The sequence below is a fragment of the Hippoglossus stenolepis genome, chromosome 13 (genome assembly GCF_022539355.2).
Source record: "Hippoglossus stenolepis isolate QCI-W04-F060 chromosome 13, HSTE1.2, whole genome shotgun sequence".
Classification (NCBI taxonomy): Eukaryota; Metazoa; Chordata; class Actinopteri; order Pleuronectiformes; family Pleuronectidae; genus Hippoglossus; species Hippoglossus stenolepis.
In genome coordinates, this window is record NC_061495.1 from 24,507,218 (window position 1) to 24,526,665 (window position 19,448).

At 42.9% G+C, this 19,448-nt stretch overlaps 1 protein-coding gene across 3 annotated transcripts in view; it reads left to right on the forward strand.

Annotated features, from left to right (window-relative positions):
* The first annotated feature begins 1,034 nt into the window (after positions 1-1,034).
* The window catches only part of pde9aa (phosphodiesterase 9aa), a 96,813-nt gene continuing 78,399 nt past the window's right edge, over positions 1,035-19,448 (forward strand). For 2 of the 3 annotated variants that reach the window (XM_035174183.1, XM_035174184.1), the window contains exons 1-5: positions 1,035-1,166; positions 2,010-2,145; positions 7,247-7,296; positions 12,454-12,524; positions 13,551-13,628. In XM_035174183.1, coding sequence (XP_035030074.1) covers positions 1,143-1,166; positions 2,010-2,145; positions 7,247-7,296; positions 12,454-12,524; positions 13,551-13,628 — 359 coding nt within the window. In that variant the 5' untranslated portion in view covers positions 1,035-1,142. The remainder of the gene's footprint in view (positions 1,167-2,009; positions 2,146-7,246; positions 7,297-12,453; positions 12,525-13,550; positions 13,629-19,448) is intronic. The other variant, XM_035174185.1, reaches the window with a different exon arrangement.

Sequence of the window (19,448 nt, forward strand, 5' to 3'; positions counted from 1 at the left end):
TTCATTGGCTCATGACATTTTATTTTGATTTACTTCAAACTGTAGTAATGGTGTAATTTGATGTTACACTGCCATTTGATTTGATGAGGCACATCATGTGAAGTTACATCACAATTAACATTATGTTTGATGTAATGTTCAACATTCTATTTGAAGACTAGAACCAATATGTGTCTTTATTTTGTTGTACTTTGGGAATACCAGAAGTTGTGAAGTTGGAAATGTTGTGATAATTTTTGTATCATCATCCCTTCACATCGATTCGAGTCCATTAATTAATTATCATTATTTACTATGTTTCATTGAATACCATTTTCAATGTCATTAATTACTTATTATTCATTATGTGTCGATGTGTCATTAGTTACTTGTTATCATTGACTGTCATTATTAGGGTTGGGTATCATTTAAATTTTATCGATTCCGATTCCGCTTATCGATACTGTTTTTTATCGGTTCCCCATTTTGATTCCAAAAGGGTAAAAAGAAAAGAGGTCAAATGTTGAGATAACAAAAATATCTTTATTGGACTGGACCGATGCACAGTAGCTGTGCTTCATGTTACACTGGGGCAGCAGTGGTAATGCCTTGTGGTAGACAGGCAACATTACAAAAGAAAACCCACACAACTCATCTCAGAGCCTCATCAGACATGCTCAATGTTTTTAACCCAACTGTGTAAATTAGTAGTAACTGAGATAGAGGCAATGTTGAAACTTTTTGCCTTAAAAGTGTTTAAATTAACCATTAACAACACATAAGTCGTATTTGTGGATAATTAGTAGAAGAAAATGTTCTAATTGTCCCTGTAAATTAATGTTACATCAATAACTGTCAACTTTAAGATCTCTGATAAATATTAATCTCTCATATGTTCTATAACAACACAGTGGAAATTCAACAGTTCAACCATTTGTGGATAATAACTCTGAGCTGCTTGTAGTATATCTTATTTATATGAAACCTACTGACATAAATCATACAAGTCATGTTAGTCAGGTTTCCCTTGAATACCATGGAGCCATCACGGCTCGCTCTCCCTGGAGGTGCTAGCGAGGTGCTACAGTACTAGGGCTAGCTGAAGATGACACACTCAGGCTCGGGACCGCAGGACATTAAACGCTGAACAGTCTTTCAGATCGATGTCGTGCTGCCTTAAATGTTTGGTGAGCTTCCCGCATGCATTGCACGTTGCCTTGTTGTTGTTGTCTTTTTTTAAAGCGAAGCCACACTTCTGACCGTTTATCGCGGCTCATCTTAGCCACTTTAGCCATGCATGCTAGGTCGAGTCGAGACAAATGGACAGGCTGTTGCGTAGTCCGTGACGTAGTCACGTAGGCAGGTCCTAGCAGATACATACTCCCTTTACCGAGTCCAAATGGTGCAGAATGCTGCTGCACAGAAGTTAAGTACAATCAAGAAATATGAGAACATTCCTCCAGTATTTTAAAATTTACAGTGGCTGCCTCTTTCTGCACTGAAAAATAATCTAATTTATGAAGCAATCAAGGATTCGTTATTAACCCCATAGGTGCCATATGAGCTTTGATTGTTGAACGGATGGTTACTTTAACTATACTAATTACCAATTGCTTTTGTCTTGAAAATAACTATAACTCATACCTCATACCTCATTTGCACCTGGCATTAAAATTCATTGTAAAACAGGTGGTTACTACCGAGGGTTGAGGCAGCACGGAGCACATGGGACACAGCTCCGTTTGAAATATTTATTAAGATTAATTCACACACTTTAACACTTCGCACCACTGTGTGTGCGCGTGCGCGCGTGTGTGTGTGTGTATTTTTTAAGTGACTGAAGTAGGCGGGACCCGCGTGCACAGGCTTTAACAGATGCAGCCCGATAGCGAGGTGACAGAGAAGGCTCAGACCCTTTAGAAAGAGATACTGTATGTCTTTGTGTTTGAGAGACAGACTGGCGGGCTAAATGTCGGACCGCTGACTCACTTTTCACCTCCTGATTTTTTTTTGAACGACGGTGGGCGTAGGACTGGAGCGGCGGCACGGAGCCCGGAGCAGGAACTTCACAGTCAGAGGCTGACGCCGTGCAGAGGGTGGACTATGGGCTCTGCTTCCTCCTCTTATCGGGTCATCTACCTGGACGTGGATGGCAGGATCCAGAAGGTACAAAACATACAGAATGGAGGTTGGATGTCACTGTCATAGAACAAATGAAATTTATCTTAGTCATCCGGTAGGCACCCAATCATCTAGAGAATTTTAAAAATGTGATATCTTATCTAACTTTAGAAAGTAGGCATTTCAAAACAACGAAATATTTAATACATATCTATAAAACGTCATTATTTAGAATAGAAATATTAATGTTGTCAATATTGAATAAATTAAATGTGATTGGAAATGGTTTAGTTTTTTGATATATTTTGGTTGTGTTATTAGGCTATTAATTTCATAATCTACAAGTAATGGTTATTGTTTTTAAAGTTCTTAGTAAATATATAGGGTTATCTCACTTTTGTTGCCCTGCAAACAATATCTCTCAAATGTAGCAGCCTGGTCGGTAAAATTACCAAAAATATATAGGTAAAACCTTGATAGACACCCTGAACAGCAGTCATATGAAGTCACCTAAATTGTACTTTTAAGTAGACCATAAACTATTTAAGGGCTACTGTGTGTCTGAGGGTTGAACAAATGAAACGAATAAAATATCACAGAGTTGCTTAAAGGGGACATAGCATGCCCATTTTACCACAAGTTGATATGGTTCCTTGGGGTCTTAATGAAATGTCTGTAACATACTTTGGTCAAAATACCACAAGGATCATTTCAAACAGCACCCTTTTTACCCTGTATAAAACAGCCCTCCACAGAGTGACCTGTTTTGAGTGCCTGTTCCTTTAAATGCTAATGAGCCAGCTCCCCCCTCCCCCCTCGCCCCCCATGATTTTAAACGATATAAATTACATATTTTATATGATATAAATTATCAAATATGCATCCCATACTTTGTATTCCCCTTCTGTTGTCCTGGAGTTTTAATTTTCCCAATCACATAATTAATTGTCCCCTCTGCCCATCCACTACAAGCACACAAGCAGACAGACAGAGAGAGAAAGAGAGGTGGGGGCTATGAAGACCATCATTTACCCCCGAACCCCGACATTCAACGGGTACAACAACAAGCGGAGAAAGCAGAATCGCGGGCTGACCTTATATATACAGTCTATGGGGCTGACCAGTGCGGAGAAATGCACGTCCCGTGTGAACAGCCAGGCGGCTGCGCGCTTGGGAACGGCGCTGCGCTGCCTCGCAGCCTCGCAGCCTCGCAGCCTCGCTGCGTCCGGTGTAAACCCGGCGTAACGAGTGTGGGGGGGCGGGGGGGGATGAGGTGGGGGGTGGGCCAAGGCCATGTAGGGAGACTTCCAGTGCCTTGTTACGACACAAAACCCAGGAAGCTCAATCGAGTCACTCAAGCATGACGTTTCTGACTTAGAGGAACCATAACAAAACGCGCGAGTGTTTTTTCCCCAGAGTTTTTGGGTTGGTAGACATGCCAGATACCCACATTAACCTGTAGAAGCACTAACAAAGTGGAATTTGTATGCTATGTCCCCTTTAAAATCCACAGCATGCACAGTGGAAATCTTGCAACTCCCATTTGAATTGCATAAAAATCGAAATGCTCAACATTTCAGTTCTTATGAGATCAACGTCTGTAAAGATTGAAGTGTTCAAAACAATAACATAGAATTTTAGGATTTTGACAGAGTGGGTCAAATTAATTGTTGGAAAAGCAACAGCTGTCAACATTTTATCTTAGATTGAACTTTATTCATCCCTTTTCTTAACCTTTTTATTTTGTTCAATATCAAAGAATTGCCAACTTCAATCTGAAATCAAAAAAAGATTGTAATGCCTTCACAGCCCCCCCCCCCACCGCTGTGGAGTTATTATTACTCATTGACAGTGAAGGGCAGTAAATGGTCTTTATTTATATAGTGCTTTTCTATTCTTGATGACAACTCAAAGTGCTTTACAGTACAGTTTTACGCACTTTTCTCTATGAGAAGGCTGGGATTGAACCACCAACCTTCTGGTTAGAGGAAGACTGCTCTAACTCCTGAGCCACAACCACCCTGAAGTGAAAACATTGAAATGCTAAGAGTTTTCACTGTCCCTCTCCAGACTGGAGTTTGTGAGACAGAGAATGTCAGAGCTCTGTTGACACTGACAAACCAATGGAGGAGGGACAGCAGCTCATAAAAGGCCATATAATGAGGTTTATACCTCACCAGCACTTTGCATTTATTGCGTTGTGGCTTCTTTATGGAGTCCACAGAGTGTGTAGCTGTCCGCTTCACAAAATACATGTAATTTCCTCATGCACACAATTTCACAATTTGTAAAAAAAAAAATCCAGCAGGGTGAGAGGATTAACATTTGTATAAGGGTCATATGGCTTTATGTGTATCAAGCAAGGACGTTTTTTTTTAACTGTCTGGAAACTGGAAAATGATACTAGCCAACATTTTATGCACAGTATAGTTCAGTGCTGAGGCTACATTTTGGTTTTTTCATTTCTCTTTATTTTATTTAAATCTTCTGGTCGGGTGTGTGTTTTTCCAGGAATGAGTGATTGCATTTGATGCCTCACCACCAGCTAAACCTGCTGTGTTGACTGTTAATAATATTGAGTTTTGTGTCTCATTGGTTCAGTAGTCACTTGTTGTAAGGCTGCTTAGATCAGCTCCTGTCTATGCTGTGTAACAGACTTGGTTTTGGGTTTTAACATACTACTTTTAGGTCAGAGTTACACACTGAAGGTCAAATGCAGCAATATGTCTATGTAATGATGAAGAATCTGAACAAAAATCAAGGGAAAGGCTGTTATTGAAATCAGTCCCAGCATTTTAAAACTAGAGCATGGATTTGTTTAGCAATGGTTATTAATGTGGAGAATGTAATTAAATAAACACTGTGATTTAAATCCTACCAAGGACTTAAACTGCCGTATAACCAAAAAGTAATACAACGCATGTTTTTTCATCAGTAAAAGTGCACTTAAGTGTTCTAGGGATGTTATCATTTTCTAAAAGACATATTTCTTTCAATATAGAAATATAAATATGATTTTATCTTTTTATATCATGTTCATCATCATCATTTTTTTTGTCTTAAAATTACTTATATTCAATTAGATTTAATTTGTATAGCACCAAATAACAATAAAGATTTTATCTCAATGAACTTTACTAAGCAAGGTCGAGACCATCTTGGGTCTTAGGAAATTGTGATTTTTTTCTATCTCCAGACTTGTTTATACACCAAATGATTATTTACCTAAATCTAGTCTATCTAAATGTATTCAATTTATCTGTTAATTGATTTAGCAGATCATGAGAAACATGTTAGTTGAGTCTTAGTCCTTATGCTTTTCCATGCACTTATAATTGTAACACCAGCAGAATGTGTTGTAAATTTCATGCTTAGGGAATTTACAGAAATTAGAATCAGCTCAACTTTTCTGACTACATAAAACTCAAACCTTGTAGGATATATAAATCGATGTCGGTGTTTCTAAAGCACTGACCTCCATCAGTTCCTGTCTCTTCCACATGTGATGGCTGCCAGTGTCACACTTCTGAAGTGCTATTTGACCTCTCACCTCCTCCACAATCATCTCTCCTTTTGCCTCCTGACAGCCCTCATTAAACCCGCCCCCACCCCTGCCTCTGGTTACACTGATAAATCTTGTCATGCCATCTCTCCCTGCACCTTGGCTGTTTGGGGTGTTCTATGCCATCACATTCAAATGTCAGGTTTATCTATTTGGGTCATCTTCTTTCTGTACTACACAAAACATTTGTGATATCCAATTACAGTCTTGAACATTATTTCATCAGTAAAGAGCTCTTGGGAATCTTGCATATTCAGATTCAAGAGTTTCTCTCCAGTGGCACATTGCTCCACTTTCAAATTCTGTAGTTTGAGGAGGAGGGAGAATCAAAATACCCTACTGCAATCTAATTAGAAGCACAAGATAAGCAGAAGAAGCTGACAAATGTCTTAGATTATTTGGAAATTAGTGTGTTTTGCACATAAGAATAAGCAAGACTGAAGACTAGAGCCTACCAAAAAACTGTTTTTTAAAATTAGATTTATTACAAGTAGAGGGGCAAAACAAATTAAATTAGGATTGGGGGTGGTGCTATGGTCGTCTTCACAATTTAGGACATTTCAGATTCTCATCAGACGTCTTCTTTACAATGCAATATATAAGCTCTAATACTACCCAATAACTGTTAGGAACATACCAGTGAGCCACAATGTCCCTTCTTGTTGCCAGAAACACTAACAGTAAATTTTTCATTAATCTGCTGCTGAAAATAGTAATCAGTAAGGGTGTTCCGATCGCCGTTTGAAGTAGTATTGGCCGATACCGATTCTGATCACGGAGTCTATGGCTCTGTTTACACCTGATTAACATGCGTCTTGGGTGATCCAAGTGACCACTTATATTCTGATTTCTCTTCCCCGATCTATATGCAAATAAACACTACAGGGCTGAATCCTACAGGAGCGCCACATGAACTCCTGTATCAGTCTGTGTCTGTGTCAGATGTTTCACCTGCGCTGTCAGCAGCTGCAGGAGTGACACTGTGCAGGATTTTATAACTGAACTATATGAGCAGGACACACACTTTAACTTTCTCTGACTGTGTGGAATTCTGATGTTTTCACATCAACGATAGCTAGAAAGGCAGTAATACCAGCGAAAGGAGAAATATGTGTCTGTCCTGCCGGGCTGTGACTGGCTCTCACCCGGGAGTCACACACAGAGGACCGCAGTAGAGGAGGTTATACAACCCGATCAGATAGACCACTCGGGAAAGAATCCCCCGCCATATATGCAGATAAACACGTACATCACATCAGATGAAATGTTTTAAAAAATGTACTTATATAGTTATATAAATTACTTATATTTCAGAAACCAATAGCAGTGGTCGGCTAGTAAGTTTAGTTTCGGGCCAATTTTTTTACCAAGGCATTAGATAGCGGGCTTAGTGAACTGCTTCACTGTCATCAAATTGTGTTGTGCAGCCATATATGTTTAAAAATATTAGAAATAAAACTAAGGATTATTTGACAGAAATTATTATTTGATTTCTGAATTATTCCAAACACCCAGGCCATACTGGGTGCGTGTGCAGCACGTGACGGCAGCCTTGCTGATCTGCTGTGTCTGTTGTTTACACAGGGAGCATGTCTGCTGCGTGCCTGCTGCGGAACTGCTACATGAAGTTTATGGTATGACTACTTTGTTTCCTTGATTAAAAGTAGCCCTATGTACTCAAATAAATGCCTTGACTCCATGGTATGAAGCCGTGCGTCTGAATGGATATAGTCAACGTAAACATTAAAGTGTTGCATATATGAATAGTATTATTTGACATGTTCGACAGATAGACATTGAAACTGTGGTGAAAGATAATTTTCACCGTCCATTTTTAGGCATGCGGAGAAAAAAGGCAAGACTCTGAGTCTCCAGAAGAGCAGTGCATCTTATACACCTGAGACCCACATGCCTCTAACTTGATAACGTGGGCACTGAAACAAAAAGCAAGACGTTCCACAACGCACACAAACTGTTCATGCACTCAGTGTAGCCTGGGCGTTAGGCTCAGCTAAAAATTGAGCTTAGTGATGACATTAGTACGTAACTAGGGATGCACTGATATGGAAATTCTTGGCCGATACCGATATTTAAAACAACAATCTAGCCGATAGCCGATACCGATATTTGTTTATTACTTGAATAATATGAAAAACAGAAAAAGTGACAAGTGTAACTTTAGATGCCATGTTGAAATCCTTGGTGGTATTACCCCCTCTTGAAATGTCGGCTGAACATGTCTTGCAAATTGCTAAACGGCGATCTTTCTCTGAGACAGTGAAGAAATCCCACACAGCCGACGCTGCCGACATTGTCTCTGCTGTTTGTATGTAGTACCTGTTGCGCATGTGCACACCGGACCTGCATTTCTCCGCACCGGTCAGCCCGCGATTCTCCGCTTGTTGTTGTATGTAACCCGTTCAATGTCGGGTGTCGGGGGTAAATGACGTATTCTCCAAGCAAGCCTTTAGCCCCCCCCCCTCTCTCTTTTTATCTATATGACTGCTTGTGTGGCTGTAGTGGATGGGCAGAGGGGGACATTTAATTATGTGATTGGGAAAATTGGGAAAATTAAAACTCCAGGACAACAGAAGGGGAATACAAAGTATGGGATGCATATTTGATCATTTATATCATATAAAATATGTAATTTATATCGTTTAAAATCATTTTTCAGTCTGTTTCCTGGCGCAATATGCTCGCTCGCACGCCGAAACCATCGGTGAAGGGCGCTGGCGCGGCGCATCGCAGCCCATGTGAACCGCACAAAGGTTTAACAGGGGGGTGGATGGGAGAACATCGGCCAATGTTATCGGTGAAAGTCAAGTTTATTACCGATATGCCGATGGCAGTAAACGAGGCGAATATCGGCCGCTACCGATATACGGCCGATACATCGGTGCACCACTATACGTAACATAATAACACTTATACTGTTGCTGCTTTTTTCAGTATTAGCTGTGCAACTAACTGGCAAGCTCAAGTACAGGCAAGAGAAGAAAATGCTAACCCACTCAGTTATTTTCTAATGACTGTTGCTATTTTTTAATACAATACAATGGTACAAGCCATGGGTTCAAGCCATGACCTCATAGCTCCTAGCGCAGGAGTAGGCAACCTTTACTATCAAAAGAGCCATTTTGCCCCCTCTTCCCCCAAATAAAATTTGTCTGGAGCCGCAAAACATATTTGATAACACAGCTTATAAAGTTTTATATATAGTTGGTTGCATTTATGAAATTATAGAACGACAATAAAGCAAACTGTTGACATTTTATTGCTATTTTTAACTCTTACAACAAAGGAAAACACTAAACTCTTATGAAGAGGAGAACAAAATACACTGGCATGTGTAGGCCTACTTTGAAATAAATTAAACACAGAACTATGCAGGCCTATTTGAGTCCTCCCCATATTTGTGGGAAATGTATAAAATAAGAGGTAGCCCACTTTGAAATAAATAAAAACATATAGCTGCAGATATATTATTTAGCGCAACCGGACCGATTACCTCACATCAGTGGATCATATCCTCCACTCTGGGATATTATTTGGAAAGTGAATAGTTTTTCTTCATTTCTTGGAAGTGATCTCCAGGTCTCTGTGCGCCTGATGGCACAGTCACGTTCACTGCAGTGATTTGATGATACATGCACAGTGTTAGAAGATATTGTTAAAAACTGTTAATGACTCGGCTCTGTAACTCTGCTGTTTAATGGAATCTGAAAGTAATTTGTTGTAAGTTGTTTTATATATTTTTCAATTAAAAGGTTTGTGTCGAACACATATGTCGCTCGAGCACAACTAAAGCTGTTGGTTTTAATGTAAATGATGAAGTGGATCAATAATCTGGCTTCAGTTCACTGCCTCACGTCTGCACCGCCACTTTCCCGTCTCCAAAATGTTCGTAAGCATGGGTCCGAGTTTGCGTGGAAATGCGCAAATTTTCCCGTCAAGTTTGTTTTTATAAATCCCAACGTTTGCGTGAGAAGTGGCATACGTACGTTTCAGGCCACGTTTTGTGCGTATGCAACGGTTATAAATGAGAACCCTGGTATTTCATGATGGCCTGATACGAACAAACATTTTGTAAGATCAGCAGTACCAAAGACTCTTTTCAATCATCAATCTCCAACTCTTTCAGTAGACACTAACCTCTTAGCTGTTATCTTTGTTTCCTTTACTAAATAGGTGGTCATTAGTAGCCAATTCTCTCAACCACTCAAGTGGCATCCAATCTCACCTTGCCAAGGACACATTACCCTCCATGGTCAAGGCTTTCGAAGAGGGCAGTTCACTTGCAAGCCAAAATGTGTAGCAATATTGCTCTGCTCACATTCACTTTTCTGCCACCTCTGGTGAATAGCATTGCCGACGCTGAGGGAGCGTCAGCTGGCCCGGTCGGGACCCGCTCCTGCTCCAGCCTGCCACACCGCGCTGAAGGAGGTGGTGAGCGCGGCCCAGATTTTGCGTCCGCGTGCAGCGCTGGAGGTGACGGCGAGCAGGGCTCCGACTCCGCGCCCCGCACAGCTCCGGAAAAGCTGGCGGCTGGCGTGTCGCAGATTCTGGTGGAGGGTGCGTCGGCTGTGATGCCGACGGATGCTCCGGTCTCCACGCCTGGTCCTGTCTCCAAGCCCCTTCCTGTTCATGCACCAAGGCTGGCGGTGAAGCCAGCATCCCCTGCTCCTGTTCCCACGCCCCCTGCTCCAGTTCCTACCCCAAGGTCGGTGGTGAGGCCAACACCTGCAGCCCCTGTCCCATGTCCCTCGTTGGCGGAGAGGCCGACACCTGCAGCCCGTGTCCCTCGTCGGTGGAGAGGCCGACACCTGCAGCCCCGTTCTGTGTCCCTCGTCGGCGGAGAGGCCGATACCTGCAGCCCCTGTCCCGTGTCCCTCGTGGGCGGAGAGGCCGACACCTGCAGCCTGTGTCCCTCGTCGGCCGAGAGGCCAACACCTGCAGCCCCTGTCCCGTGTCCCTCGTCTGCGGAGAGGTCGACGCCTTCAGGCCCTGTACCTGTTGCCAGGGCGCCTGTGGGGCGTCGCCCACTTGCCCGTCCTCCGGAGAGACGCTGCTCACGACCACGCCCATCTGCTCGACCTCCGGAGAGATTCGGTGGGTAGGCTGGCTTCCTCTCCTGGTCCAAGGGGAGGGGGGGGGAGTAGGTCAGGCCGGATGGCTCCCTGGCCTGAAGTTGGTGATGGGGGTATGTGGGGGTGAGGGGGCTGGGAGAGCACGCTCACCTGCACCACAGAGGATCAATCAGCACAGGTGAGAGATGTTAGCGGATTGGTCCTCACGCTTAAAAGGCAGCGTCTGCGTTGCCTCGGGAGTGATCACTCTGGAACTCAGACACACGGAGGACTGAAACTCTTGAAAGGACTGAGCTGTAAAGCTAGTTGCTTTAAGTTGAAGTTTATTTATGTTTGTTGAAGTGTGTCTGGATTAAATAAAAATGTTAAAACCCGAATGGTTTGTCTCTGGCTGCTGTGGTGAGAGCCCTGTGGTATGGTCTACTGTTACAGTGCGTTTTACATAGTGTGGAAACACTTTAGGAAGCCAGCGGAAGAGAGGAGACAGGGGCTACTGGCTGAAGTAACTGCTGTGGTATATGTGTTATGGAAACTCCGGAGAAGCCAGCGCTGTTGTTTGTGGGTCCACAAGGCCATCCGGAAGAGCACACAGCTCGGGGACTTTCACTTGCTTCTCCAGGTGCTGTGTCTCTCGCTATGCAATAGACATGAATTTTGAGTCTAATGCTCCTGCAAGTTGCATCATGCATGTTGCCAGGGGTGAGAGATGCAGAATTTGTGTCTATTCGCATCTTTTCTCTTATTTGCCTTGACTTAATATGTAAACTTGTCTCGCAACAATCATCACAGCCAAACAATGTCTCCAGCACAATATCAGCATCAAAATGACCTCTTCAGCTCTCTAGATGAGCAGGGTACTCATCCCCAAAATAAAACATTCGACATCGATCCATGCAAGATTTTAGCTGCATCTGATGGCAATATGGATGTTGCCATCAAGAGGCTACACGTCCGAAATATAGGATTCTTAGCACACAAATTGAAGTGTGTGGTGCAGAAAATTGGCCACATTACCTACATTACATTACACATAAATTGATAAATGGGCAGGCTGCATCAGAGCAGTCTTTATGTGGTTCAGGAAATCAAAACCATCTTGAAGGCAAAGCAGCAGGTCAAAGGCCAGTTCAACCCATAAGGTTTTATTTTGGAATTCCTAGATTTAACTATTTAATTCGATATTCATGTGTGTGGTAATTGAATTTGGGTTTTTTGTTGATGTTTGTTGGTTTTGATGTCACCCCCGCACGTGCCCTTGGGCGAGAGTGTGTGCAATTTTCCGGTGGTGTAAATGAGTTTCGAGTTGATGAATTTCGGGGCTTCCGGACACTTGAATCACCACACTTTTTATATATTTCAGTGAACTGTCCCTTTAATTTGTTTGTTATCATTTCTTTAAAAAATATATATTTTGAGATTACAATAAACATACCCAATGGATTAGGCAGTATCTGAGTTGTTGTATTGTTAAAAGTTTAATGATACTCATCTGTAAATCCCTGATAACCCATTGTAAAGGAAATTCCAAATATACCTTATTTGAATAAACATCAACTTCTTTTTATGTTTTACTTTCTCTGCCTTTCAGTGTGCCACCATGTTGTAGATATTTTAATTGTATCCACTGCAAGTCAACTATTGGGTCATCAATTATAAATTAAGTCCTTGTCTTTTATGAATATGTGTGTTGTTCTCCCTCAGGTGGTCTTCAGTAGATTCTGCAGCCCGTATGACATTAAGGAACTGTTCTGTACAGCACTGGGTGTGCCAAGGTAAAACACACGCACGCACGTTTATCTATGCTTTATTTCTCACAAAGCATAGATAAAACTGAACAATATTGTCGACCAGATTTGGGCATTACACATTTAACATTACAAATCGGTTACCATTATCTACTCAAAACCCAGCAACCCAGCATCTATTCCCCTTTTATAACAAATGTTATTTTACCTTATTTACCTTACCCCCCTTACAAATACCCTTACCGGTCCTTCTAAAGTGTAGTTTATGCTTGCTGTTCCCGGATGAAGATTGCAGAGACTGTTGGTAAGGTATTCTGCAGGAAACTATGGAAAGGCAAAGAAGTATGCACAAGCCCGAGGCAGTATTTAACAAGCCTTTTATTTCCCAAGAAAAATGTCAATGATTTATAAAAATTTCAATGTTTTGCAGCAAAACAGGAAGTTGTTTTAACTTTCACACATTTGGAGGGCTAAACATGCGCGAAAAGTTGCAAAACTCATCACACATATCGGAAGTGACAAACATTTACTTCCAATATGGGTCTTGCATATATGTGTGGCAAAAATGGCTAGATAGCGCCCCCTATAAAATTTCTATGAAGCATCCCTGTAGGTAGGTATATGTACCATGTCCAGACTTAAAAAAAAAAAGCCCTAGACCCTGCAGGAAGTCGGACATTTTGAATGTAATGTACAATATTTGCTTGTTTTTTTACCAGTTCCTTGCATTGTACTTTAACAAACTCCTCCTACAGGATTAATCAGTTGGCTTCATATTGGGTCAGTGTAATCTAAACACCTTCAAAACGAAAAGTTTGTTCTGTTCTGTTTCTTCCCCTTTTTTGCCTTTTTTATTGTAGCTGTACTTCTCTCAGTGGTGACACCTATTGTTTAGGAGAACACTGCACTGAGTCACTGCACATCAAGCGGGCATATGAAATGGAAAGGAGCTGTGTCATCATCACAGTTGGCTAGAGACTATTGTAGACACACATCCACGATATCTTAAATTCAACATCCGGTAACACAACATTCATTTTTGTCTTCATGCAGGAACACTAATCTTTCCTTGCTGGATGCCTCTGGAGCCATGGTGTCCATCGACCCCACCATGCCACACAACACAGAGAGGTATTGAAAACTTATTGATTCATTGATTGACAGAACATCTGTTCAGTCCACCGGATGGCCGATGGACTCTTTTGCCAATTGACCAGTGTTTTAGATGACATTACTTTGCACTTTATAGATCACCCTTAGAGTTTACCTGAAGCTTTTTAATTACCAAGTAATCCTAATAACAACCAAGGCCCAATCCCATTTCACCCCTTGGCCCTACCCCTTAGCCCTTCCCCTTCGTTTTGCGCGTTCACGTTTAGGGGTAGGCTGTCCCAATACCTGTTGGGACGGAGGGGTAGGGCTGAGGGTAGGGCTCTATACCCCTCCAAACGGAGATTTTTCAGCCCCTCACTTCAAATGGAGGAGTACCCAGAATGCCTTTCGAATCACCGGCAAGCTGCGAGAGAGACCCAAAAATGTAGTATTTTCTCCATTAATAAGGATTAAAAATTTACGATAACGATTGTAATATCTTAGTTTTATATCATTTAAATGTATTATGGTCACTTTTTTCACAGCAACATAAAAAAAAAGATTGCGAGCCCGCTAGCATTAGCACACCTGCATTAGCATGCTAGCTTTCTTTTTTTGCATAATAATCCCGTATTTTCACATCGACGACTACTGATGATGTAACGGCTTCTTGAAAGGCTGTCCCAATTCTTAGGGGGAGGCTTCAACCACTACCCCTTGTGACTCCGTTTCAAGGGGCAAGATAACCCTAAAAAACAAGGGGTAGGGCCAAGGGGTGAAATGGGATTAGGTCTAATACCCATTTTTAACACTTTTTTTCCCTTCTATTAACATTGTTTACTTTTAGTGTAGGGAGATCATCCTGCGCACGGCTTATCTTGGTTTCCTATTGACGGTGCAAACATCAGTCAAACAAGCAATGTTTACAAGCAATGGAGGGAAAATTTCGATTCAAACATTACACATTTTTTCCGATGTTATATGATTCAATAATAGCTTTCCTCCTTTCATGTCCTAAAGGAGATACTATCTGATCGCTGAACACATTTATCAGGCAGTGTTTAAGAATAGCACTGGTGTTTGACATTTTCTGTTGTAAAACATGTCTTTGGGGATCAGGTCTTTGGAGATCAATGCTGTGCTAAAGATCATAATGTCTGTCAGCCATCAGCCCAACCCGACAATATTGACTTTCATAAAGAGACAGTTACCACTGTCCAGGGTTCTCATTTATAACTGTTGCGTACGCAAAAAACGGGGCCTGAAACATACGCATGCCACTTCTAAAGCAAACGTTGGGATTTATAAAAACAAACTTGACGGGAAAATGTACGCATTTCCACGCAAACTCTGACCCATGCGTACGAACATTTTGGAGACGGGAAAGTGGCGATGCCGACGTGAGGTGGTGAACTGAAGCCAGATTATTGATCCACTTCATCATTTACATTAAAACCAACAGCTTTAGTTGTGCTCGCGCAACGTATCTCTTCCACACAAACCTTTTAATTGAAAAATATATAAAACAACTTACAGCAAATTACGTTCAGATTCCATTGAACAGCGGAGTTACAGAGCCGAGTCATAAATAGGTTTTAATAATATCTTCTAACACTGTGCATGTATAATCAGATCGCTGCAGTGAACGTGACTTTGCCATCAGGCGAACAGAGCACACAGAGCGCACTGGAGATCACTTCCAAGAAATGAAGAAAAACTATTCACTTTCCAAATAATATCCCAGAGCGGAGGTTAGGATCCACTGATGTGAGGTAATCGGTCCGGTTGCTCTAAATATATAAATAATGCCGTGACACTGGTGCGTGATTCTGCGTGATTGATGCATGCGTGATTGATGCATGCGAATGGAAGGATGAGGAGGGAATGGAAGGATGCTGAACTGAGTCCAGTATCGCACAGATCGACCGATGGAACCGAACCATCCCAGTACAAACACGAGCATATAATGATAATTCTGTTAAATTCTATAGATTGAGGACATCACAGCTGTCTCTGAATTTAATAATCCTGCAGTTTTGGATGATTAAAATAGGAACAGACAATACAAGTTCCCTCAAATTCTGAGAGGGGGTTTTCTTTTTGCCTCCACCTTTGAATGGGATCTGTTTTTATTTTAGGCTCCGTTCTTTCTATCGTACTCACTCTCACACATTGTATTATCCACAGCAGCAGCAGAGTATCAGCAGTGTATTTTCTTTATTAGTGACATCACTGCTGTCCCTTCACCTCCACCTCCACCTCACTAACAAACACCTCGATGTCAGTGTCAGAAAGTTTTGCTTCCCCTTTTAATCGCTTGATGCCGTGACTCTTTCATGACTCACGGTGGAAACCCATGGGTCAGCATCATAATTTAATATTCATGAAGTGCTTTGTATTGACCATTTATGGGTGAAAGGGGACGTGTGGAGGGCAGACTTGGAGGCAAATCCACGTACGAACGTTCCCAGGTGGACTTTGATTTATAAAGTGAACATTGCATTCAGGTGTGCGTGCGCACGGTTTTATAGATCGGAATATTCTTTTGCGTACGCCATTTCCGGCTTTTGTGCGCACATACACTTTTAGTATGAATCCCACGCACTGATTTATAAATGAGACCCCAGGACATTCTCATTTACGGTGGTCCTGTATAAGCATTCTTTAACGCCATTACCCATTGGTTGGTAAGGTGTGGTGTGTGACTTCCGCACCCCCGCCATCTCCAAAAGTTCCCTTAGAAGCCTGCTCTCAAAGTTGGCCCCTTGATCCGAATGGATCCTCCTCAGTAACCCATATACACAGAAGAAGTCATCCCACAATTGGCGGGCAAAGTATTTTGCAGATTGACTTCGACAGGGGAAAGCATGTGCCATTTTGGAGAACGGTCGGTAATGACCAAGACATCAACTGTTTACTTGTCACTCAGTCTAGCAGGGTCCAAAAGTCAATCCACACCGGTTCCATTGGTTCAGAATGTTTTTGAAGGGTTCACGGGCTTCAAGTTCAAGGGTCTTACCAACAATACATCTCTCACATCTTTGTATAATGATATCTCTTTCCATGCCAGTCCAGAAAAACATCTCCCTGGCAAGGGAAAGGGTTCATGCACGGCCCTGATGACCAGCATTGTCGTGGAGGCCAAGGAGAATCTGAGGCTTAAGGACGTCTGACACAATGAAGTGGGACAGCTTCTTGTAGAGCCAGTGGTCTTTTTTTACCCTGAATGACGTATTGTACTATTAGCTTTTTTACAGTGTCTGAGGAGCTTACTGACGCTGTCCGGTTCAGATGCTGCCTCACGTCGCACATAGAACAGGATCCTGCTTATTGTTCGGTCTTGCTCCTGAAGACTCAAAAGCTGGCTCTGAGGAATGCAGTGGAAGTGTCTCCCTCAGGCAGCTGTGGCAGTGGTAGGTTAGCACCTAGCAGACCACAACCAGCATGAGTGCTCAGCGCAGCGGCACCTCGTCTGAGCTGATGGAACTTCCCACAGGTTGAGGATCAGGTTCAGCACCGGAGTCTGGTGACTTTGAGCTTGCGCCTTGGACCACCTGACAGTTGTTTGTCAGCCGAAAAGCCTCTTGCACTCTACACCTGACAACACCATTTTTTTTCAGCAAGCGGTAACCAACACATGACTTTTTTTTTTTACTCCTTGGATGAACTTAAGATCGAAGTTGTACACTGCCAGCTTGGCCACCCACCTTTTTTCACATGCATCTAAGCGTGGTTTTGTCAGAATGTATGACAGGGGGTTGTTATGTGTCCAGGCGGTGAAGTGTTTCCCTTTCAACCAATGGTTAAACTTGTCGCGTGTGGCCCATTTCAGCGCCAAAAATTCCAGTCTGTGCGCCGGATAGTTCATCTTAGACCGGGTCAGCGTCTTGCTGTCAAAGGCGACAGGCCGCGCAACGGTCTCACCAGGTGCAACTTGTGACAAGACAGCTTCAAAGCCATCAAAAGAAGCATCAACAGCAAGGATGAAAGGCTCGTCGAAGTTAGGGTGAGCCAAGGTGACACCATGAATAAGTTCTCTTTTCAGGGTTTGGAAGGATTTGCGACACACAGCTGTCCAGTCACTTGGTGTAAGATTTGGTGGGGGAAAGAGGATTTCTTCTTGGGCTACCTGCCTTTCTTGGCCAGAGATTGAACTTGCCATCCAGAAAGGAGCCTGAACAGAGGTTTGGCTCTTGCAGAGCAGTCAGCGATGAAATGCTGAGAGTAAAAGACCATCCCCAAAAAGGACCTGATCTTTTTCCGGGAAGGCGTGACACCATCACTCTCCATTAACTTTTCCTCTCCTACATCAGCAATGGCCTTCACCTTGTCAGAGTCTGTTCTCACCCCATCTGCACAGATGACATGTCCCAAAAACTTAACTAAGCTCTTCAGGAGATGGCATTTCTTTGGTGCCAGCTTAAGTTTGTGATTTTTCAGAAGGGAGAACACCACCTCCAGACGCCAGCTGCTCATTGGGGTTGGAGCAGCCAGAAGTCTCCAATAGTCTTCAGACTTTTTCATCCAGTGTATGAGCATCTTGATAGCATTGCTACCAACAATTATGTAATTCGCTTGTCCAGGGATGACCAGTGTTAGGGATGAGCAACTTGAAACCAAAGATAACCACCTCCAAATCATAAACTGCTTTCAGGTAGACGTGATGACCTCCAGCACCAATACCAACAATGTCATCAGCAGGAGAACTCTTTAAATCAGGGCAGTGTTGCAAGAGACGAGAAGCAGCAGCTCCACTTAGGGAGCAAGACATACAGCCACTATCAATCATGGCTTTCAGTTGAACACCACCTGCTGCATGAACATCAGTGTAGAATAAGCTGTCAGATTTCTAAAGTGTCTTTCAGGACAGTGCAAAGGAAGAAAGAGATTCATACAAAGATTCCAAGTCAACACTGTCACAGCTGGAAGGGTCACTAACATAATCCACACTGTCCTCTACAAAGTGTGGACCCATTAGTTTTACGGCTGCTGATGAGTGGTTGACGACGTGCGGCCAGGACAAGCACGCATACAGTGATCCGGTGAGTGGCACAGAAAACAGAGCTTATGGTCACGACAGTGAGTGAAGGTGGAGTGAGCTGCATCATTACAGACAGAACAAGGCATCTCATGTAACCCTTTAATCCTGGGACGCCGTGAGCCAGACTGTCTGGTTGGACCTGAATGAACAGGTCTCTGCAGAAGCAACTTCTCAAGCATGCTGATAAGGCGTACCAAGGTAGCACAGTCTGTGGCCTGCGACTGCGATGAGCCCTGCCCCCCAGTAGGTGGCGGAGTGGCAGTGAACTGTGTGTTCATTGTAACCCTCTCCTTAGTTACCTTACTCACCGTGGATGTCACCCCTGAATGATACTCATACTCAAAATGTCCTGAACTTCATGAGCAGTCCACTTGTCCATTGTCTTCGACCGAAAGGTCATAGAAAGTTCAGGAGAGGGACAGTTTCTTATGAACATGCATGTTACCTCAGTGCCAGGACAGTCAAGCGACTTGCCCTACTCTTTCAGACGTTCAATGGCAAGGTCTACGGCATGGTGCAGCCTGAGCCAGTAGTGAAATGCATCCTCACCTTTCTCAGGCAGAGTGGTATAAAAGTCTGCTAATGGGAGGAGTGAGCATGGGGCAGAGTCAAAGTGCCTCAGTAGGAGACCATAAATAGTCTCAGGGTCATGGGTGATGTCTATGTCACTGTTCCTGGTACCAAACCTGACGACATATCTGGCTTTGCCTCTAAGATGAACAAGGATCTTCTTGGCTTGTTCCTCAGGGTCTCAGGTTACCTTTCTTAATAAAAGCCCTAATGAGGCCCTCCCACTCTCTCACAGAAACAAGGTCAGA